The sequence below is a fragment of the Nematolebias whitei genome, chromosome 13 (genome assembly GCF_014905685.2).
Source record: "Nematolebias whitei isolate Nwh7 chromosome 13, NemWhi1, whole genome shotgun sequence".
NCBI classification, from domain to species: Eukaryota; Metazoa; Chordata; class Actinopteri; order Cyprinodontiformes; family Rivulidae; genus Nematolebias; species Nematolebias whitei.
The window spans coordinates 12,577,179-12,601,386 of NC_056510.1; the positions used below are offsets into that span (position 1 = coordinate 12,577,179).

The 24,208-nt window shown below is 37.9% G+C and overlaps 1 protein-coding gene across 1 annotated transcript in view; it reads right to left on the reverse strand.

The window, feature by feature from the left end:
* Positions 1-219: 219 nt before the first annotated feature.
* wnt10a (wingless-type MMTV integration site family, member 10a) overlaps positions 220-24,208 on the reverse strand; it is a 35,555-nt gene continuing 11,566 nt past the window's right edge. Inside the window, exons 3-4 of the mRNA XM_037686869.1 lie at positions 17,665-18,041; positions 220-1,047 (exon numbers count right to left, since the gene is read on the reverse strand). Of these exons, the coding sequence (XP_037542797.1) occupies positions 529-1,047; positions 17,665-18,041 (896 nt within the window). The 3' untranslated portion in view covers positions 220-528. The remainder of the gene's footprint in view (positions 1,048-17,664; positions 18,042-24,208) is intronic.

Consider the following 24,208-nt stretch of genomic DNA (forward strand, 5'->3'; position numbering starts at 1 on the left):
CAGTCTGTTATTTGTTTGTGAAATCTTGCAAAGATATCTACATTTGTGTCTTTATGTTGTGGATATGAGACAACAAAAATATCTGGCTAGATTTATCTGTATGTCAGTGTTGGTTCATTAGGTAATTAGCAGTTAGCTCTGCGCCTATTTAGATTTTCTTTTTGCAAACTTGAATCTGATGCAGCTGTGTGCAAGTGAACAGAACTCTTTTTTTTTTTCAGATGTCCATCTTATATATTTATGATCTTTAGTCTCAAGGTAACTGCAATACACATCTCATTTTTCTGAGTTGCGGCAGTCTTATCCTGCATGTGCTCACACTTTACCGACAACACATGTTTCTTTTTGCAGGGTCAACTGCTTCACGCTTTCTTTTTGAACTGCTCTGCAAAGACAAAACTGCAGTCCATCGCAAAAAGTTTGGGGCGTGTGTATTACAGTCATTTCCCCTTTATTAGCGAATCACTTTGGGTTAAAAAGCAATGTCTTTCCTTTCTTTTTCCTAACTCTTTTTTTTATTATTATTCTTCATTTGCAGACACTGACCCACTCTGTTATCCTGCACTCTTCGCAGACCACATAGCAGCACCAGTGAAATTTGCAGTTGCAACGTTCGCTCCGTGTTTGCTGCAGAATATTGTGGCCCCTCCCGCAGCACAGACTCTCACAGTTGTCCATGTCGGGGCTAGTCTTGTTGCAGATCCGACCTTGTGTACCCCATGAGTCTGAACTGAGGTCCTGCTCGCAAAAATCTGGCGACTTTTCAAAGTAAACCAGCTCTTTGCTGCTTGGCCGCCGTCGATGCGAGTGGTGGTTGTGATTGTGATGTTGGTGATGGTTGTGGTGGTTGTGGTTGTTATGGTTGGAGTGGTCCAGCTGTCCATTGTTCCGGTTGTGAGCCTTGATGAGTGAGGCGATGTGGAAGCGCTCCTTTAGAATTGATCCCACCACTCGAAACTCTGGAGTGACCTGCCAGCAGGTCTTTAGCTGGCAGCTCCCCGATGTCCCATGGCACTTGCACTTCCTTCTCATGTTGTCGACAACAACCTGCAATAAAAAGAGACAAAGAAAAATAAAGAAAAAGGTCAATGGACTGCACTTACATAGCATTTTTCTATCTTATCAAGACACACAAAGCACTTTACAGTACAATCTGTGCATTCATACAGCACTCCACTATGTCTGTACAAAGACTAATCAGTGCTTGATCACATTCATACACTTATGGGACACACATCGGAGGCAATGGGTGCTTCAATGTCTTGCCCAGGGACACTTCAGCATGTGACTGCTGGCGGAATCAAACCCCAGCTTTTGCACTGGGGGGATGGCTGCTCTAACCACTCAGCCACAGCCGTCCCAAGAAAAAAGAAGAAGCATGGGAGTGTGATGGAATAGAGATGCAGAGAAAGAAGAAAAGGAATAAATGTATTATATACATATAATGGTATGTTAAAAAAAAACAACCAACAACTAGCTTTTTATTTGTTCTTTCAAACAAGATTCCACAGTACATTAAATGACACAACACCACTGAAAAAAATGTTGCTTTCACATTAAGAAATCCAGGTGGTCTTTCTCTAAGTATGTGGTTAAACGTCCTGATATCACATAACATGATGGATGCAGGCATTACCCAAACAAACACCAGTGTCGTTTTTCATTTTTTGGCATCAACTAATGACCCTGAGGGTGACCCACATGTAGCAGCACATTACCCATCAGGGCATATAATATTTACATTTTTTTCTCTTTAATGCTTTAATCCCATGCAGTGGAACTCAAGAACCAAATGTCACTGGAAATGGAAAGCAAAGGTAGCTCATAAAAGTTGGCAGAATGTTCTGTAACTTAGGAACTCTGTTTACAGTTGGATTCTTCTATGAAGTCCATGGACAAACAAACTAAAAAAATCTGTTTTAGAGCATTAGCAAGAACAACTAATCCATCCCTTCATTGGTGCCCAGACATAAACAGATACAAACGGGCAAATCTTCCATGGCGTAAAACCACGTCTACCTCTATAATGTGTCTGTATGTGTGTGTTAGTGTGTGTTTATCAGTCGGTACCAGTCCCAAACTTTAAGATCCAATTATCAACAGGAACACCAGGCCACCCAGAGTACTCACAGATGCTACTGCTGCCGCCCCTATCAGCAGGCATACACATACCTTGGGCATTAAAGTCATCCTGAACATGTACTAACAGAACAAAACAAAAGGCCAGAGGGACCAATATGACAATGAAAATGTATGGGTGCTGCTTGTGTGTATTTATGTCATACTTGTGTCTAAATGGTGATATGTTTGATGTATTCACCAAAGTCCATGCTCAGTCTGATGTACTGCATGCCAAAGTGTGTGCATCAAAAGGATGTGTGTGAAATTATATATTTGAGAAATACTTGGCCAGTTTAGAAACAATGGCTCTGGTGTGAGAAAACTTTCCTCCTCAACTGCACAGCGTCTCTGACATATTACACATACCAGCAGTTCTTTAAAACTGTTAACACACAAACCACAGCAATAGTATAGGTAGCATTATTTCCCATTAAACAAGAGTCAAACTTATTATAAACTGGCTGGAGAGCAAACTGATGGAAGTCCCAAATACTGAAGCAGAAGACTAAATTTAAAGAAGACACTATTATGCTGCTGTTGTTCGGCGTATTGTTTTTGTACTATTAGTGCTTAGCATATTCTTAGTTTAGCGTATTTCTTAGTTCATATCTTATATCTTATTACTGTTGTTCTTTTACAATTTATACTTTTGTTGCATGTAACTGGGACCCTGTGTACACAATTGTGTTCTACCACATACGTCACATACGATGCAAATTACAATAAAGAAACCTTGACCTAGACCTTGATCTTGTAAAGTATTTTTTTCTTGCCTGTTTGCATTCCTTTATTGTTCAATTTGTCTATCCTTGTTGTTTAACTTAGTCGGAGTCCCATTTTCTAGTGTTACCCTAACCACTAAATTTCAAATGTTTAAATAGACCTGATTTCATGAGGAATACACACACTCTTAACGAACTGAGGCTGTGACACTGACATATATGATAAGTGTCAGCATGTAATGTCTAATTAAAAATGATCATATTAAAAGTAATGGATGTTTGAACCTACAGCAGCAAAGTAAAGAACTATGCAAGTTTAACAAAAATCAGCATGTTAAAAAAGAAAACGCAAAAAGGTTCCATTTGTTTACATTGGAAGGGCGGGACTTAAAAATTGAGGTGAGTTCCTCCTGTGGCTTCAACTTCCAGGTTCCAATCTTGTCTCTTCCTAAAATATACCTTGGTTGTTTAGTTTCAAACAACATTTCTTTTACCTACAGATTGAGAAGATGGATTAAACCAAAACCATTTTCCAACAAAGTTCAGTCAGGTCCTCTGGTTGGTTTCTTTTTTTGTTGAGACATTTTGTCCTTCATCCAAAGGACTTCATCAGTCTGAGGAGCTACAACAAACTCAATTCCACCAGCAGCACACTCACATAGTGGACCAACAAGTTTGCTGGTGATAAGATGGTTTCTGGGGTCTGCCCTCTCCCCTGTCGACTCCTCTGAGGCAGCCTTAGCCAAAGTGGTTCAAAACATCAAAGTTCATGCTCAATAATCCAGGTAAAAAAATCCAACAATGTTCATTCAGGTCATCTGGATGTTTTTTTTTGTTGTTTTTTTTTAGACGTTTTGAACCACCTTAGCTATGGCTGCCTCAGAGGAGTTGCTGGGGAAAAAGGTGGGCCCCAGAAACCATCTTATTACCAGCAAACTGGTTGGTCCACTATGGGAGTGTGCTGCTGGTGGAATTGAGTTTGTTGTGACTCCTCAGACCAATGAAGTCCTTTGGATGAAGGACGACGTCTCAATCAAAAAAGAAACCACCCAGATTACCTGACTGAATTTTTATTGGATTTTTTTTTTTTTTTTTGCCTGTATTATTGAGCATGAACTTTGATGTTCTAAACCATTTCCAATCTTTAATTTTTAAGACAACTTCATACCTGTAAAACCTGGGTGTACCGGCACTGTGGGAAAGGAACTGATTCTCAGACAGATACAGTAAATAAGCACCAGACCTTATTTATATTTAGACATCTGCTTAATTTCACTCATTAAACATGCAATTATGGCATTTGAGATGATTAAATGTTGGAAATACTGCTGCTTCTTACATCCTTAAATTACTTAGCTTGTATGCTAGAATAATATATAAAAGAATGTGAAATATTTTCAGTCTATATACATCATTGCATGTTTTGATTTCAACTTGTTGAGATGACAGAAAGTGAAGTATAAATTCACATTTTGAACAGAGTTCTGTTATTATAGAGAGTGTTGAAAAGAAAGTTTAAAGGAGCTGTGATCAGTGGTAAGGAGATAATAAAGCGTGTAAGATTTCATGGTAAACAACACTGTAACGGTTCAAACAGCACTTGTGCTGAGTTCAGAGTGCAGCTTCTGTCTGGTTTAAGTTTTTAGAAAGAGGCAACCCCAGAATCACTAACATTCTGGCTTTAAACACACAGTAAGGTCTGTAATCATGAAACGCTCCAACCCACTTAAACCCTAAAGAGACAAACTGACCCAGGAGTCATAATTGCATCCATATTGCTACTGTTTGATGGGTCCTTCACAGTAAGATAGGGGCTTCAAAGAACTGCACAACATAAATTCTTGTTCTTTTTAATTGTATTTTGATGTATAAAAGCTTTCAGATGCACTGAAACTTTTTTTTTTTAATATAAGTGTAACCTCTTGTAAAAAAAAAAGTTGGATTATGATCCACCCCCTGCTCTATACTATCTTCATTCATGAACAAGCATCAAGAAATGTATTTCCTATTCAAATCTAACAGGAGCTGTCATTGCATCCACAAAAACGTGCAGTTCACTTGCATTTTTATTTTTTTTTAAGTACTAAACAATAAACTTTTAGAAATAAATATTTATGCCGCATAGCTGAAGATTCAGTTCTCCTTTAATAATACATCAAGGAAACAAATTTGTAATTTTAGGCTGCCGTCCATAGTAAAATCAATAGAAATTCAATCACTTTGTGCTCGTGTAAGCTGTCAGTACGGTGTCAGGAAGCTCTCTTTCAACATGAAGGGACAGGCAGCAATGACAGGATAAATAATGGTTGTTGTCATTAATAAATGTGATGCAATTTTTCCTTTGTTGAATATTGCATGTCATGCATTAGTCGCCATGAGCAGGCAGGTATAACAAGTTTCTGATTCATTGTGTTTAAATGACCGAAAAATATGTTGAAGAGCTGAGACAGTTGACCATAAACCTGTCTAAAAAAGAAATGGATACAGTAACGTGCAGAGCAGGTTATTTTTGCTCTTGGTTTCCAGTGAAACATGACCCATAGCAAATAAACAAAAGAAAACAAAAATCAACTGAATGTTATTTTTAATTGCTGCTTTAAGACAAAGTTTGTTAAGTTAATGACTTCTTATCCAGCTGAGCATGAAATACAAATTGTAAAACACTAAAACCTGTTTGTAAAGTAACAATAAAATCACATTTGACTTTAATTTGAACACTTCTTGCATAGCATCATCAAAGGAACAACATCTGTTAGATCTTTTTTTATTCTTTTCAGTGTATTTGTTCATTAAAGCCACTGCTAATGTGTTGCACAGCCTGCGCTCTGATTGGGCAGAGCTTAAAATACATTTGGAAGCTCCAAAACCTCAACAAAAGAAAAGAACTGTGAGTAAAATGTGCTTCATGCGTTTGGGAAACACTTTCTGGCACGTAGATGAAAGCCGAACAGGTAGAACTCAGGCCATTAACAGGTGACAGGAAGCAAGGAAGCCGTTTGTTCTTGATCTATCAGAAGTGGTCTACCTGTGTAACATGTGATCTAACAAAGAGTATTAGTTAAGAAGATTTAGGACAAGGGGAAATAAAGATGAAGGCTAAAATCGCTTGACAGATCAAACTCTTTCAGCCTCAGATCAAACCATTATGGCTCTATAATTTCCAGTAGAGACCACTTAAAGTCTCAAACTAGTTGACTGGAGATCAGAAAAAGATTTTGATTTTTTATTTTTTTTCCACAGAAAGACAACACATTAACATAAATGTATTTTGTAACATTCTCCTTGGCCAGTAGATTTAGGGAGGATGGAAAATCTTTGAATTATCTAGTACTTGCTGCCCTGACACTATACAAAATGCAAATTACACAAACTAGAACAGCTGTCCTCTTTGATATATATATATATATATATATATATATATATATATATATATATAGATAGATAGATAGATAGATAGATAGATAGATAGATAGATAGATAGATAGATAGATAGATAGATAGATAGATAGATATGTTATTGTATGTTGCTATAACTTATTATTATTATTTTTTATTCAATATAGTTTTAAATATCAAAGTCAAAAGTCAATTTTCTTCATTTGTTGTTCGCACCACATGTGGTGCATGTGGCAGAACGAAATTGTGTACACACGGTCCCAGTTACATCCAACAAAAGTATAAATTGTAAAGAAAAACAGTATAAGTTGTAAGATATGAAATAAGAAATATGCTAAACTAAGAATAGAATATCAAAATATCAAAGTTCATGCTCAATAATCCAGGCAACAAAAAAATCAACAAAGTTCAGTCAGGTCATCTGGACAGTTTCTTTTTTTGTTGTTGAGATGTTCCGTCCTTGATCCAAAGGAATTCAGGAGCCACAAGAAACTTAGTCCCACAAGCAGGACAAAAATGACTGATGAAGACCTTTGGATGAAGGACGAAACATATCAACAAAAACAAGAAACTGTCCAGATGACCTGACTGAAAACTGTTGGATATTTTTTTACCTGGATTATTGATCATGAACTTTGATGTTTTGAACCACTTCGGCTATGGCTGCCTCAGAGGGGTCGACAGGAGAGAGGGCAGACCCCAGAAACCATCTTATCACCAGCAAACTGGTTGGTCCACTATGTGAGTGTGTTGCTTGTGAGACTGAGTTTGCTGTGGCTCCATGGACCGATGAAGTCCTTTGGATGAAGGATGAAACGTCTCAACAAAAAAATAAACCATCCAGATGACCTGACTGAACTTTGATGGATAATTTTATATGTTCTAAAATTAATATCTAGATGAATGAAACCCTTCTGGGGGCCACATTGTGCCTTGACACTGTACAAAGTTAATTTATGTTGACTGTATGTGATTCCATACATGTCAGGCCTTGAGTATTTTCAATATTATCTTGGAAATCCTGTTTGTTTTCTGTTTCTAGATACATACATAAATCAAATCATTTGTTCTACAAGCAAAGTTGGTTTTGTACTCTATGGTTTCTAAACCTCATACACTACACAGATACGAAACAAAAGTCAATTATTGAACAAAGTTAGAACAAACATCTGGTGACTTTTAATGGGCTTGCAGAGTTGACAGAGGCACCTATAAAATAACCCCAGACAGAGATGAAAAACAACATGTTGGTGGCAGACTGTGGAACGAGAAGTATGTGCAGGCTACTGTGAAATGTGGAGGATAAAATGAAGGAAATTTAACATTAAGACGGATCAGTTCACATATTTGATTAAAAACATGAATAAAGAGGACTTTTTAGTGCTTTCTTTTTTTTGACTGAGCAAAGACAGAATGATGGCAAGTGATCAGGATTTTCTTTTTAACAAGCAGCTATCTTTCAGTGAGATTTTTTTTTGGACGTCTCTTCAACAATACTTCGTAATTACAAAGATTATTTTTCCGAACATACAAAGTTAATGAGGCAGTTCAATTCCTACATGCACTTGCTTGTCGCAGCCATGTCGTAACACATAATTTGTGAGCCAGGCTTGCAGTTTGTCAAAGGTGAAGTTACCACACTTCTTTTAGCAGTATTTTATGTCAATTTTTTGTATTTTCTTTGACCAAATTTAGAGATTTGATTTACTCTGTCTGTATTGACTCAGCTGTAATGAGTCAGCTGGTGATGACCAGTGAAAGATATGAATGTGCTACATACTTCTGTGACACACCACATGCTGCAACTTTTACTAATGTTATCTTATCATTTTGGTCTCTGCCACTCATTTTAAAAGCAAAACAACTATTTGTGCTATGTGTTTTTCACTAATAATCTTTTTTTGTTGTTGCTTTACCTGCAAACTTCATCAATCAATTCAATTGAATTGAGATTATATATATAGAGAGCAAAGTCACAACAGAAGTCATATCAGGGCACTGAACAGAAACATTCATATACGTAAAAAGTATGCTAACATTATTTGACTGAGGAGCCAGCAGACTGCCCTGAGTCTTCACTTTGTCACAGACTCTTATCTTGAGCAACATGAAGTCAACAGTGGAAAGTAAAAACCCTCATGAGGAAGAAACCTTTAGCAGAACCAGGCTCAGGACAAGTGGCCATCTGCTTCGACCAGCTGGGTTTGAGAGGAACAGATACACAATGGCAGGTCGAGAATCACAAATTAAGATAGAAATAGTATCAAATGAAAACGATTCAATTTTAACAATTCATTAAAGGAAATGAGGTAAATTTGTCCTCCAGTAGTCTAAGCTTATAGCAGCATAACAAGCCAACCCTAACTATAGGATTTATCAAAAAGGAAAGTTTTAAGCTCAGTCTTAAAACTGGACAAAGTATCAGCCTCACTGACAGAAACTGGACGTTGGTTCCACAAGAGAGGAGCCTGATAACTGAAAGATCTTCCTCCCATTCTGTTTTTGGAAACTCTAGGAACCATAACTAAGTCTGCAGTCTGAGAGCAAAATGCTCTGTTAGGAAAACATGGAACACAAATATAAGATGGATCTAAGTTATTGAGAGCTTTGTATTCAGTTCAATGTTTTTTATCTTTATATGCAGTCCAGTTTAATAATAAAATAATACATGCACAGCATTCATTGAAAAATTGCATATCCTTGCCACCTTTCAAACCAGCATTTTAAACCAACATCATCCGTTTCTGAGTAAGGACGGTATAAATACATGTTGAATGAATGAATAAAAATGTACTTTTGTCTGTCTGAAACAAGTCTCTTTTGTAAATGAGTCCTCAAGGCTCAATGGGAACTAACCTGTATAAATAAAGGTTCAATGAAAAAAGGATTATTTAGAGTCATTTTAGTCAAACCTTGTAAAGGAGTTTTTTTTTGTGATGAGACCTCATGTGATTTGTTAGCACTGGTAGAATGGATTGAAGACGCCTCTGGGCTACTAACACACCAATATTTAGCTAAATATCTGTAAATGTCACCGAGGTATAGCCACTTTTGTGTTGGCTAAAGCTGTGGCCATCTTGAACTCCAGAAGTGAATCAGTTGTGAAAGTATAACCAATGAAACTTACTGAATATCAAAGTCCATGCTCAATAATCCAGGTAAAAATCCAACAAAGTTCAGTCAGGTCATCTGGATGATTTATTTTTGTTGAGACGTTTCATCCTTCATCCAAAGGACTCCATCAATCTGAGGAGCCACAAACAAACTGAATCCCACAAGCAGCATACTCCCATAGTGGACCAACCAGTTTGCTGGTGATAAGATGGTTTCTAGGGCCCACCCTCTCCCCCGTCAACTCCTCTCAGGCAGCCATAGCCAAAGTGGTTCAAAATCTCAAAGTTCATGCTTAATAATCCAGATTGTGGGACTGAGTTTGTTTGTGGCTCCTTGGAACAAACACACACATCCATGAGCCAGAACAGTATTCCCTTTGGCAGAGTGCAATATAGAAAATGATATGCATCACTTGCTGCATACAAGAAAATTACCAATGTTCAACATGTGGAATTACAGAAGCTGTGAAATATCATATCCAGAAATCACTAAACTTTACTAGTAACTACCTTAATCAAGTGTAATTTTTATGTTTTGTTTGGTTTTTAATCTTTTTCCAACTTGACGTGTCATCACAGCTAACCACATTTGGGGAAACCCTAATCTAACGTCTGCATGTCCCTCGATCGACCCTTGTCGTAGATCAACAGCCGACGAGTCTGTTTGCTGCCGTCTGTCTATCAGTTCAAAGACAATCTACTAAAGGAGCCTAAAGCCGAGCAAAAAGCCGAGGCAAAATCAAAGCACACAAACAAATCCCACAGCAACACATTAAACCCAGACATCAACTTTAAACAAATCAAACGCCTTGCTTCAAAAGAACTAAGCGTGCGCAGACGAATACACATGCAACTACAATGACATGCAATTACTGCTCAAATGCATATCTGCCGTGCACAGCTTTACTGCATTACAGCGGGTGTGCGTTTGTGTCTATGTGCACAGCATTTACTCACTGTTAATTGAACACAGTGTCCACAGCTCTCATTTAGAGGCTCTAATAAAATGTTATTACCCACATAAGCACTTCCACCTGTGGAGCTTTTATGACGAGTGATCTGCCTCTGTGTGAGTAAAGCAGAGGTGTAAGAGTTTTAACGTACATGTATTAGTGCACAGTGAGTGTTATGAATAAATTCTGTGTATCAGGAATGCCCCGCACACCACTGATGGTATGAAACATGCTTCTGAGATGAAAAGGACTAATGCAGCACCGATTCTTTTTGATTACTTAGTTTTTGTTGGGTTTCTGAGTCAGTGAATTAACCTGAAATGCCTCTTAGAAACAGTTTATCATTGCTCATGGGCTAAATCAGCCATAAAATGATCTGGGAGTCCCAGTATTGCTGGTTTGGGCAGATCTCAAAGGGGTGCTGCTCAAATTTATTATGTCTTACTAACAAATCATTCAGCACTCTGGTTGAGGCAGTGTTAAGCCTTGACATATGCAAATGTAGTCCTCAATTGCCTGAAAGCACCTGCATCACTTTATTTTTCTAATTAGAACTAGCTAAACCTGTTTTAACATTTTAATCGCACAACGTATTTTAGGGTGTGCGTCATAAAGTTTTCTTTTTATTATTTTTGCACATGTAGTATTCTCATTATTGTCCATCGCTGAAAGGCTAAAGTGAGCGATAATGTTTTGCTCGTGTCTGTGCGTTTGTGATCATTTGTGCTTCAGTGATGGTCTGTTAACAAATTGTCTCATGAACCGCTGGACAGTTGTTAATAAAACTTGGATGACTGGATAACCATTAGGAGTCAATCCAGTTTAAGATGGCTGCCGCAGTCATCTGATATTGAAACAAAAAATACAAAAATGGCTAAAACTGTCAGTTTTACAGATTTCAGCTGAAAGTTTGGTGTAGTTGAGACTGATCAACACATATTTTGAGCGCTAAGTTATTGTGCAGGTTGTCAGTCTGTTAGCATAAAAAAGTCTCATAAACCAGGGTGGGTTTTAATGAAACTAAGTAATCACTAGTTGTATCTTTGAAAATTACAAGTTTTGGAGACAGTCAACTGACCTTGGAAAATACATTATTAGTGTTTAGCATATACCTTAGATCTTTAAGAATATTGTTTAGCATATCTTCATGTATATCTTAGATCTGTATATACTGTTTCTTTATATACCTTATTTTTTGCCATTTTTGGGTGTAACTGGGACCTTGAGTACACAATTTTGTTCCACCTCATGCACCACATGTGTTGTGAATGACAGTAAAATACCTTGAACCTTGATATGGCTAAGTCAAATCTTTAAAATGTGAAACTATTACCAGTGTTTTTCCCACTGTTAAGAAGCAAAATGCAGGAACAAATATGAGATAAAAGGGGCAGTTATGGACAGCTGCCCTCTTGAAAAGCTGCAGCCAATCTCTTTTTTTACTTCCCCGAAGTCAGGCCCTGATGGTAAATTGTAATTACCATAAGATGCTTGCCAGTAACACAGCAGACGGTTGTGAAGTCAGCACTGTCACCACCTGCCTAATGAATCGACAGGATTCAACAGAACCTTAATCTGGCTTGTAGCTCTGCAACATGAACACAAGGACGCCTGCCAAGCATTTGTTCTGAAGTGTGCTCTATAAACGATGGATGAGATTACTTAGAGAGGGGAGAAAGTAATCAAGAAATTTATAGTCAGTTGTTTTAGTTATAGCTACTGAACAGTGGTGGTTGTAGCTATTTGAACACTGAATGGCTGAAATGTGCATTTTTGCCAAAACATTTATGTGGAATTCAGAGCGATGTCTGAATGTTTTACTTTGGTAACTAAAAATCACAAAATTTTGAAAAGTGTTTTTTTTTTTTTCTGGCTTTGCCTTCATAATTGGGTATATGCTTTGCTTTACACAAATAGAAAGTTGTTTAAACAAGTAAATAATCTGTATTTTCTATAATTTTACTCCACGTCCTGCTAGAAAGAAGTTAGAGGAGGTAGAGCATGAGAGGGGAGGGAAGGAAGGGCGAATCTCTTTCTACTTTCCGCCCCGCTGTTTGAAGTCTAAAATCTTTTGCAGGGTTTTAAACATCTGTTTCCAAACTGCCAGCAGTCACTAATTAGGGCTAAAAACAAGACGGGACGTCGTGAGAACCCTGGGGTGGGCATGAGGCAACATGCACACCCCGCGTAAAAACCACCACATTCCTATGCTTAAAGACTACCTCTGAAGGGGGCGAGTGGGACAGGGGAAAGAGTAGGGTGGAGGGAGATGAAGTGATGCTGATGGTGGGTTGGTGGGAGGAAATGCACAAGAGATGGGTAGGCGTTGCGTTGAAGCCCCACTTGTCAGTGTTTTCTCTTTGATACAATTGGCCATGTGTGCACAAATACGTGTGTGTGTGGTGTTTTTTTTTTTTTAGGCTTAATAGGGCTTTATTGTGCTTTACATGTGAAGTCATCCGATGTGGGTTTTTACTGTAAGAGCTCTCAAATGGCTCATTTGTTTTTCTGTTTTACTTCCTTTCTCTGATCATTATTCAATATCACTTCTTTGTTTCTCCTATACTCATTGAGGTTTCCCTCTCTCATAGTTCTGGACCACAGAGTTCATCTATACATTACACTCACTGGTCATGCTTGGCCTGTGGTCTGTCGTAACATGCTATGGATTGAGCTCCTAGTAGCCAATGTGGAATTGTGTTGACAATTTACTTAATTGAGCTTATTCTATTAAGCTCATTAGCTAATTTTGACAAGATAATAGAGATTGTCTTATTTGCATTTGGGCTAAAAGTTTAGAGATATTATCAATTATCAGATCTACAGTATCAGTTAGGTCAGTTGCAAATAGCTTTGTCTTGACATTTTACCAAGGTCATCGAAGGCCATCAGTTCTAATTAGAGTCTGAACCTCTCAGAGTTATTTAGGCCCAGTGAGTGGTGAGGTAGTCTTTTTACGTGACTGTTTATTCTGAGCTAACATTTTGCTTGGTTGGTGGATATGTTTGCTGGAATGTAGACATATTTGCAAAGTTGCATTTCTGAAATAAACATTGATTTTTTTCTTGTTTGATCATATTTCAGAACAATCAGCCTCTTCATCAAACATTTCCAAGCCGAGACTGAGACTGTACTTTGCTCATCTTAATGCCTTGTGTTAAATGACATGGAACTATTTTCATAATAGTTTCATTTATTTTGTGAACAAACATGCTCCTTTTCGTCAGTTCAGAATAAAGGGACGAGACAGCCCCTGGTTTATGCCAGAGCTAGCTGACCTCCTACACAGGAGAGATCATCTTTGGGCTGCAGCGAGAAAATTTGACTCAGACACTGATTGGTTGAGTTTTCTACAGATGAGGAATAAACGCACAACTGCTATCAAAGCCGCAAAACGTAACTAGTTTTTATCTCAGACCTCCAAAAATCTAAATGACCCTAACAGATTCTGGAAAACCATTAAATCTCTCTCAGGCAGCCCCCAATCATCTGACCTTCCATCACAACTTCTTGTTAACTATGTTCCTGTGTCAAATAAGCACGAGATCCTGAACTGTTTCAACAAACATTTTCATGCTTCTAGTTCTTTATTTGACACAGTTACTAATGGAAAACCAGCCGCTTCACTTAAGAACCAAACTTCTACAAATCAAATCCCTCCTACAAGTCAATCCTCAGCTAATCACACCTTTTCTTTTTCTCAGTTCTCAGTCAGTGAAGTAAATAAACTGTTAAAAGATCTTGATCCTAAAAAATCTGCAGGTCCAGATGAACTTCCACCTTTTTTCTTAAAGCTGGCTGCTCATATCATCACAATCCCTGTGACCCACATCTTCAATTTCGCCATAAGCCAAAACTCCATTCCAGATGCTTGGAATCAGCCTTTGTTCTTCCTTTGCTGAAGGGAGGTGACCCCACGTCACTGAACAACTATCAACCAATCTCTAAACTCTGCATTTTAGCCAAGGTTCTAGAAAAACTGATAAACCCTCAAATCAAAAATTACCTGGACTCATTTAACATCTTACCTCACCTTCAATCTGGTTTCAGGAAACAACACAGCACAACCACTGCTTCACTGAAGGTTCTTAATGACGTTGTTGTAGCACTAGATGCTAAGGATTATTGTGCGGCACTTTTCTTAGACCTGTCTAAAGCTTTTGCACTGTGGATCATAACATCTTGCGTCATAAACTCTCAGAAATCGGTTTCTCAGAACACACCATTGGTTGGTTCTCTATCTCTGAGATCAGAGGCAATGTGTACAACATAATGGTACTTCCTCCAGTTATTTAACAGTCAACAATGGTGTTCCACAAGGCTCAGTCTTAGGACCCACCCTCTTTACAATCTAAATACGTAACGTAGGTAAAAACATCCCTGATGCATACATACATTTCTATGCTGATGACACAGTTGTTTATTGTCGAGCTAAAACAGTTGATAAGGCTTTCCAGCTTTTGAAATCTGCATTTAACATCATCCAGACAGATTTGTTCCACCTCAAACTTGTCCTAAATGCTGACAAAACCAAAGGGATGCTTTTTTTTCAAATAGGAAGTTGGTCCCGGCAGTTCTTCCTCTGATTTCATTCTCAAATACCATACCATACCACTTTATTTATATAGCACTTAAAACAGCGACAAGGCCAACCAAAGTGCTGTACAGACAAAACAACAGGTAACACACAAAGCAATATACAAAATGAGGTAAATCAGAATATAGACATTAAAAAATGGTGTCCCGATTGAGTTTGTTGATTCCTATAAATATTTGGGTATCTTGGTCGACTCGCATCTCTCTTTTAAGCTTCGTGTGGAAAACTTGGTAAAGAAACTGAAAGCTAAACTGTTTTTTTTTTTTTTTTTTCAGAAACAGATCCTGTCTAACTCTGAATGCTAGGAAACGCCTTGTAACTGTGACCTTCTTTCCCTCCATTGATTACGGTGACATTATTTACATGAACGCTCCTACAAGAACCCTGCAGATGTTGGATGCTGTCTATCATGGTGCACTAAGATTCATAACTGTCTGTGATTATCATGCCCACCACTGCACCCTGTATTCACTGGTTAACTGGACATCATTAACTTCACGCAGACTCTCTCACTGGTACATTTTCATTTTTGAATCACTTTTTGGTCTGCTGCCTTCATACATCTCCTCCTACATTACATGTCTCTGCTTGAGTGCAGCTACAGCGTGCGCTCTCAGGACATTATTACCCGCAGTGTTCCCTCAGTGAGGACTGAACTTGACAAAAGGGCCTTCTCCTACTCTGCTCTTGTTTCCTGGAATATCTTACAAAAAGATCTGAAGCTTTCGACCTTGACCTCTCTAAGTGGCTTTAAGAATCTGTTGGACTCCTGGCAGGGACCAATGCAGACATGTTCCTGTTTTTCGTTTTCTACATTCGCTTAGAATCTAGCTGTTTTTCGTTACTTTTCTTTCTTTTTTTTTAGCTATCCTATTTGTTTATAAAAAAAAAACAAAAAAAACCTGTATGACTTTTTATAACTGTTTATTGTTGTAGCTGTTGTCCATTGTTGTCATAATTCTTTGTTGAAATCAGGTCTCTCTTGTAAATGAGTCCTCGAGGCTCAACGGGATTTACCTGTCTAAATAAAGGTTTAATGAACAAATAAGTTGTTTTGTTAAAAAAAAAAAAAAGTTTTAATATTGATTCATAAGAGAACAACTGAAAAATAAAAAAAATCAATGATGACTTGGAGCGGGGTTTGTCTTATTGGATATGGTGCAGAACTATTGTGTGAAGGGGGCTCATAATCTAATTAAGAGATCCTGTAACGGTTAATATTTCACTAATTCATGCTAATCAGTTTTCTGAGTCTGTGCATTTGTCCACTTGCAGTACAATTCAACATCAGTTAATCTTTTTGCTGAAATGCACAAGGTAAGAAAAAAAAATGCAAGTGCAGTAACAGAACAGAATATGTCACACTGGTTGAAAATGCTTGAGTGTATATTTTGTAATGTATTGTTATGTTCTATTAGAAGAGAGCTGCAAAATTACAGTTGGACGGGACTGTCTTTTCGTTGTTGATCGTCTGATTAATCGTCTATTATTATTTTTTTACATTTGTGACCCAATTTAAGAAAATAATTTTTTACATCAAAAACAGATCAAATTGAATGTACTATATTTTTTTAAATAAGCTTTGTATCAACCGAACTTTTGATAAAATACTAAGCAGTAGTTTGTGCCTCTTTTCTTTGAATACCTGCCTTTCTTACAAAGCAGGTTTTCCCACCAGTATACAAAATTAAAGAAAAGAAAGAAAGAAAGAAAAACATCCTTCTAAGATTAATTTACTGTCTTCTTAAAAAAAAAGATTCAGCCTTGGAAAATGCAGAAGATTTAATTGACAGTGATAAGCCCTGGCACCGTCCAGCAGTGCGTTGGTATAGAAACAGAAAGCACCCATAAATTGCTCATTGTTCCCCGTTTCCTCTCGAGTAACTCTGGACAGTATCTGTTTATCAGTTTACTTCTGGTTCCCTTGATTGTGCAGACAAAACACAAATGTGGAGGTCGTCAGCTGAATGCAATAACAGCTGGCTAGCCAGTAGAAGTACTTATTTACGCTAAGCTGTGACACACACTCTAATTAGTTCTGTTGACATGCGAGTAAACATGGGTGGGCACTGACATTACATCAGTAATAATGAAATACTTGGTCAAAAAAGGGGGAAAAAAAGTATCTTTGAGATCACATTTTTTGTTTAGATGTAGTGTCTAAAACTTCTTCACACTTGCCTAATTATTTTATCATTCAACACAACCAAATCCTGTATATTTAAATTTCTAACGGCGTATGATGGGTTACATACTATCACACAGTCATTATATTCCAGGCTTGATTCTGTTGTCTGTCATTTTTCTAGTGTCTAATCCATTTCATACAGTTTTTGTTCCTAACCCAAGCAATCACAACGAGATGGCAAAGTAGAAAAATGGAGAATGGTGAAATAAAAGTTTTTTGAGCTTCAAGAGACATCTTCAGTAATGCCACCTTCCTTCATTCCTTCAATTCTTGAATGTTTTTTTACCAAGTGAACATTGTTGATCTCCTATTATGACATATAAATTAAATACCCTTTTAATGTTTCAGACTGGAAAGGCAATCTAATCTTCTGTGAAGCTGGGTTTAACCATTAACTACTGGCCTCTAAAACCGGTAGTTTCAAAAACCCAGAACGGTGACAATTAAACAAAAAACTGCAGTAACTCACTCCATCCATTGTGATTAGACAAACACACTCCAGTAAAACAATAGTAGCATATTTTATTTGATTATACGTGTTATAATACTAAAGATATTTTTGTGAAACACTCACCTGCCTCCCAACTTTATTATTATGCAACCTCATTCTAGCATGGATGTCCCTGTAGGTTTCACGAGCATCCAGGAAATCTCGTGAGAACTTTTCCCCGAATTCCACATCGGGGCTGCAGCCACCCCACTCCCAAGAGTCCTGGGGTAGTCCAGGCATGTCGGCAGGGAAATGCTCCATCACACCATGAACCATCCCCTTCCCCCTGTGGATGGCCTCCAGTTGCAAGCGGTGAAGCTTGATGCGAAATGCCTCCTCGTCCCCGCGCCGTTTCGCATCGCAGCCACACGATTTCAGTTTACCCATGGAGCAAGCGTTGGCCACCGCGTGCACCACACCGGCTGCTGCAATGGCATAAGCAAAGGCACTCTCTCGAAAACCTGCAGGTAAAGGGAGAGGATAGTAGTGATGTCACTGAATGTGATGCAAATCGCTCAAAAGAAGATCACGACAAAATGTGTTGGTGATCCATTTCCCCTCTTACTTGGCAGGTAACATGCATAATGAGCACATTTTTTATAACAAATTGTGAATCATAAACGAGTTTCACTGTACACTCCTCTTATAGAAAAACAATTACAACTATATTTCATTCATGTTGATAGATTTCCAACAACGATAGCCATCTTCAAATGTGAAATCTAACCTACAAAGCTCTCAACAACCTAGCTCCATCTTATATTCGAGACCTTGTTGTTCCAAATTTCCCTAACAAAGCACTTCGCTCTCAGACTGCAGGCTTACTTGCGGTTCCTAGAGTTTCCTAAAGAAGAACTGGAGGAAATTGTTTCAGTTATCATGCTCCTCTCTTGTGGAACCAACTTTCAGTTTCTGTCTGTAAGGCTGACACGATGTCCAGTTTTAAGACTGGGGTTAAGACTTTCCTTTTTGATAAATCCTATAGTTAGGGTTGGCTTGTTATGCTGCCTTAAGCTTAGACTACTGGGGGACAGATTTACCTGATTTCCTTAAATAAATTGTTACAATTGAATAGTTGTCTTTTGATATTATTTGTAACTTAACATGTGATTCTCGACCTGCCATTGTGTATCTGTTCCTCCTTCCTGTTCCTCTCAAACCCAGCCGGTCGAAGCAGATGGCCTCTTGTCCTGAGCCTGGTTCTGCTAAACGTTTCTTCCGCATGAGGGAGTTTTTCCTTTCCACTGTCGCCTTCATGCTTGCTCAAGATAAGAGTTCTGCAATAGAGTTATATTCAAAGCAATCTGCTCCTCAGATAAATAGTGTTGATTTATTATTTTTATATATGGATGTGTCTGTTCAGTGCCCTAAGATGACTTCTGTTGTGACTTTGTGCTATATAAATAAACTGCATTGAAGTGAATTGAATCAGTGAAGACTAACGGATGAATTACAACCAGATCACTTCACTTCACACCTTCTTTGGTGTTTGTTGTCAAATCTAAGCTTTCTGCTTGCGAAGGTGCCCTCGGGTTCTCTAAATGTAGAACCACTGACAGCCACTGGCTGGTTCAGAAAACACTGAGGATTAGAATGGAAACTTGTAAAGAAAACATGAAAAGAAACCACTCAGGGGTTTATAGCACAGTGCTCGAAGGGGGAAATGATTCAAGCTGCTTGTTGGAGTCAAATAAAAAGCTAATAACTGGATCTGGCTGTTTTAGCACAGTTTGAAGTTACTTCCATTTAATACATATGTATAAAAAAAAATCTTTAAACTACTTTGTTTTTGTGAAATGTGTTGTAATGTCTGACGATTGTGGCCATGTTGAACTTATTTTCTTCACTGGATCTAACACGGAACACAAGAATTCACAGACACCCTTTTTAAGACAAACTAAGAGGTTCACGCATGAGAGAAGGACAATCTGTAGAACTTTAAAATGTTCAGCAACTTTGCATTTCAAGCATTTTACTGCATTCCAGACATGTTTTTGTGAATCATAAAATAGTCAGAAACAAAATATTATGTTTGTATCTGGTTGAAAACAACCTCTGCAGGTTTTCTTAATCATACATACCAAAGCAATTAATTTATAAAAATACCTTTTTTTTGTTTTAAAGAAAATTGATATATAAAGTATGCAGAAAATTAGTTATGTGGGCCTTAAAATGCAAGCTGTGATGGGTTCCTAAACCGAAGCAGGTACTTTTTGATGGCTCAAAATGACAAGATAACAAATAAAGGCAAAAAATAGAAAATGTGTAAATAAAATAAAATAAAATAAACAAGAAAAAGTTAGATAAGTTATGGACCTGGGGAAAATATATATTGTGTGTGGGATTTAGATTCCTGAAAGCCCTTCTTACCTCGTAATGTGGCTTAAGTCTCTTTCTCTTTCTTTTTTTTTTTTTTAAACAGAAAACAGACGTGTGTAAATCTTTTTTCTTTTCTTTTTTCTATCAAAAATAGCCCTAAGGACCAAAAGTCAATGGAGTAAGTGCAGTGAAAGAGGGAACATGTTGAGGCAGAAAAAAAAAAAAAAAAAGGAAGGATGAAGCAAATTAAATTTTGTTACACATTCCTACTGTTTGAAATACATCAATCATTACTTTTATTATTCATAAACTTTTGTGTAAATTTATGTTCACAGTTACACCAAACTGTTGTGGCAATCGTCTAAATTATTATTACCCTTGATAATGTAGTTAGAAGTCCAAGCCAGCAGAGGCAGGGGAAACTTTTCACCAGCATTTCCATGGATCCAGCAGAGTATGGAACAAATCTGTTCAGTTTTTATTATAAATAATAGTTATAATTTAGATTTTTCTCTCATAAGTAAAAGTCATACTGCAGCCCATACTGAGATTATAATTACATTGTTTTAACTAAGGTCCAGATGAGTATGCCTTAACATGAGTATGTTTACCTATGAGGGCATCATCAAGGTGTTTGAATTAGGTCGTCTAACTCCTAAACCAGTTTAGAAGTTAACTTCTAAACTGGTTTAGAAGTTAGACATAGGTATGAAATTTAGGTTGAATACTAAATACCTACATGTGTCCACCTATATGTGACACTGCTGTTATGGGTAAAACCTTACGGCCTGTAAATGTAAGGATGCTTCCATTTCCCTCCCTAGAGAGGTGCTTTGGGCATGTCCGGCTGGGAGGAGACCCTTGGGAAAACCCAAGACCCACTGGAGAGACTACCCACTAAACATTAGACGTCGAATGGATGTGCAGATCACGTTTATATTGAGTCCGTCGGTCTAGACCAATTCTGGACGTCTCCAGGATGTGCAAACAAGGTCCACTCTGGACGTTTAATCATGACCTCACTTGTACGTCGATATAAAGTCGAATGTTTGAACGTCGGACTTGGAGGTTGTATAGACATTCAAGACAGGTGCAGGTGTGCCTTAGTGAATCATAATTTTTATAACCATAAAATTTACAATCATAAATTATAATCATAAAAGAGTAACGGTGCACAGTTACTCTTTTTATGATGATAAATTTACACGGCTTCATTCATAAACCAACTGTTGCTATTTTCTCTTGAAGCTATTTCTGTTAATCCAGTAAAGAGGATAAAGGAAAAAAAAAATTAAGGAGTGATTTATTTGTAAAACTTAGTCCATCTGTTTCTAGTGACATTTAAGGAGTGATGATTTAGTGGATAGGTGGAAAGCCACTGAACTACGGCAGTTTTTGTTGTACACTGGACCTGTGGTTTTAAAACCTGTTATCCCCTGTGAGATACAAACATTTCTTGTCCCTGACAGTAGCCATGTCAATAATGCTGGAGTCAGATGAGAGAATTCGAAAGGCTTATCTCCAATATGCTGAAGGACTAATCAAATATTTTGTCATGCTCTGTCCTGACCTGTATGGTAAAACCTTTCCTGTATACAATGTACATGGACTAACCCATCTCCATGAAGATGTCAAACACTTCAACTGTTCCCTGAATGATATTTCCTGTTTTCCATTTGAAAACTACCTGCAACAAATAAAAAACACGTGAGGAGTGGGCGTAGTCCCCTTGAGCAAGTCACCAGGCGTTTGGCAGAAATCCAACACTCAGAAGTGAATGAGGGCAAAATGCACCCAAAAGTGTTTCTTTCTTTTAAAGAGAGAGACAGTTGATTTCTCTTGAGAGATGACAAATTTGCTTTTGTCAGACAGAAAAATGCTGATGGCACCTTTGTTTGTGATATCCTGCACCATCATCACACTTCACCTTTGTTTCACCAGCCATGTAGCTCTGGACTTTTGAATATAGTGTGTATGGGAAGTGGTCAGGTCAGAATGAAAAAACAACTATTGCAGGAAGGGGACCTTTTCCGCAAGGTGGCCTGCCTTCCACAAGAAACTGGTGGTTTTGTCCTCATACCCCTTCACCATCGTCTGAAACATAAATAAAAGTTGGATATTCTTCTTCTTTTGGTTTGATCTCAGCAGGGAGTCATCACAACCAATCACCTTTTCCCATCTGTTTGTTTTCTGCAACTTTCTCGTGGGTTATAAAGTTGGGTATAAACAAAGTTTATTTTTTAAAATAAACTTTATTTATAACTTTTATTTATAGTGGGTTATACCTTTTTAAAGCCCACTTTACGATGTAAATAACAAGTGTCTGCATATACTATGCAGTCCCCAATAAAATAATTGCCTTATTACCTTACACATCACACGTTGGTTTCCTTATCCGCTGCAGTGAATACAGTTCACACAGCACTTCTCTCTCTCTCTCTCTCTCTCTCTCTCTCTCTGCCATCATGGACTGCTCAGTGCTGCTCACTTGCTCACTCGATGTGTTGACTCTGCTCTCCCGTACAGCAGGGGAGGGATGAAGAGTGCCTGTGCCCATGTGAACATGTGAGCAACAGAGCGGTACAGAGAGTAATTTGCTGGATGATTAGAGAGCAGATAAACTAAAACCATAAGCACAATTCCATCATGTTAGTATCGATTTGATACCAATTCTTATCTTGGTATCAAGATGCCCACCCTTACTCTCCTCTTAATAAAATATACTTCTGCCAATGAAACCTGCTCAACCTCAACTTGCTTGCTTTATTCCCCCTGTCATTCTAATGTAGTCGTTAGTGATTGCTGATTCCTGCCACCTCCAACTCTTATGTTTCCTTTTGTATATGAATGTCTGCTGCAGGAGTTGTCAAAAAGAAACATGTACATTATATACTATCCTTTCCAGGTCATGTACGCAAGGGCTGTTTGGAAGGAAGATGAACGGGAGCAGGAGGGTGTAGTTCCTGTCAATTGGATTGACAGGAACAAGAACACAATTAGGAGGCCAAATAAGATGAGTGCCACAAAAACCGAACAAGCAACGAGGGATAAAATTAACCCTCAGGATGACTGGATGACATTCCCATTAATAAAGATAAAAATTACTTCTGGTAAGTTTTGATACATTTAAAATGAAATGTATATCATAATCAAAATATTGTTTAAATGTTTTTTTTCTCTCACTTTAGCTAAACGTCGTGAGTGTGAGAATTACAACCTGACTAGTAAGGTGGAGGAGGATGAGGAAGACCAGGACATGGTGACGAAATCAAAAAGGAGTCGCACTAAAAAAGCAGCTCCGGAGGGTTTTGTAAGCGGTATGTTTGTCATTCTCAAGTGATTTATACATTTGTAATCTGCTGACAATAATTGAGTTAAAAACTTTTTTTAACATCGATGTTTGTGAACCTTTTTGCAGAATTAACTTCTTCTGATGAAGAAGAGAGCCTCAGAGGTAATGGTTTTCTGTAGATTTTTAATTCCACTTTCAACAGTAATGACCTTTTTAGTAAGCCTTTTTATTTAAAATGTGCACGCTTGTTTTTCTTTAAATCACCTGTATAGGTGTCCAGCTGCTGAACTATCCAGCACCTCCACAGAAGATCCCTACCGTTCAGGACACTATCCAACCGAACAAAGCTAGTAAGTACTTATGAGGTCACTTTTTTGAGTTATTTTTTTTTCTTGCTCCACCAGTCCAGTCCTCTTTGGTAATGATTTACACACAGATTGTTTTTTAAGGCTTGTCTGGCTTTGTGGAGCGTTGGTCCTCGAGGACAGCTAATGCTCACCTTTTTGCTTCATCTTAATTATTTTGCTTCGCTGAATAATCTTTTGTTTTTAGGTCCTCAACATGCACGCACAGCGCCTCAGCGCAAGAACCTGTCAACGCCCAGTGAGAATAGCTTACACTTTAAACCATTGTTTATTTTATCAGGCCTTGCGAAAAAAAAAACTTTTTAAATTAATTTTATTTTTTCAGGATCCCGACATACAGTACGAAGTGCTGCCAGTGATGACATTCGAAATGGCTCTCACAGCAGGTAAAGAAATGGCAAATGGCACCAAATCATTAACAACTTCTTCTGGTTGTTCCAAGTCCTTATTGTTGGCCCTCCAGTAATGGTTCATTTGTATTTGTGTTATGACATGGTCTTGTAATATGTCAGTGATACAATGTGGAAGTAATTAAAATAAATTGAAAATGGTACTAGGTCTGGCAGTGGATCCATCATCCGATCCAGGCACAGCGAAGACATCTCTAGGTCAAGATCCAGGCACCGCAAAGACATCTCTAGGTCAAGATCCA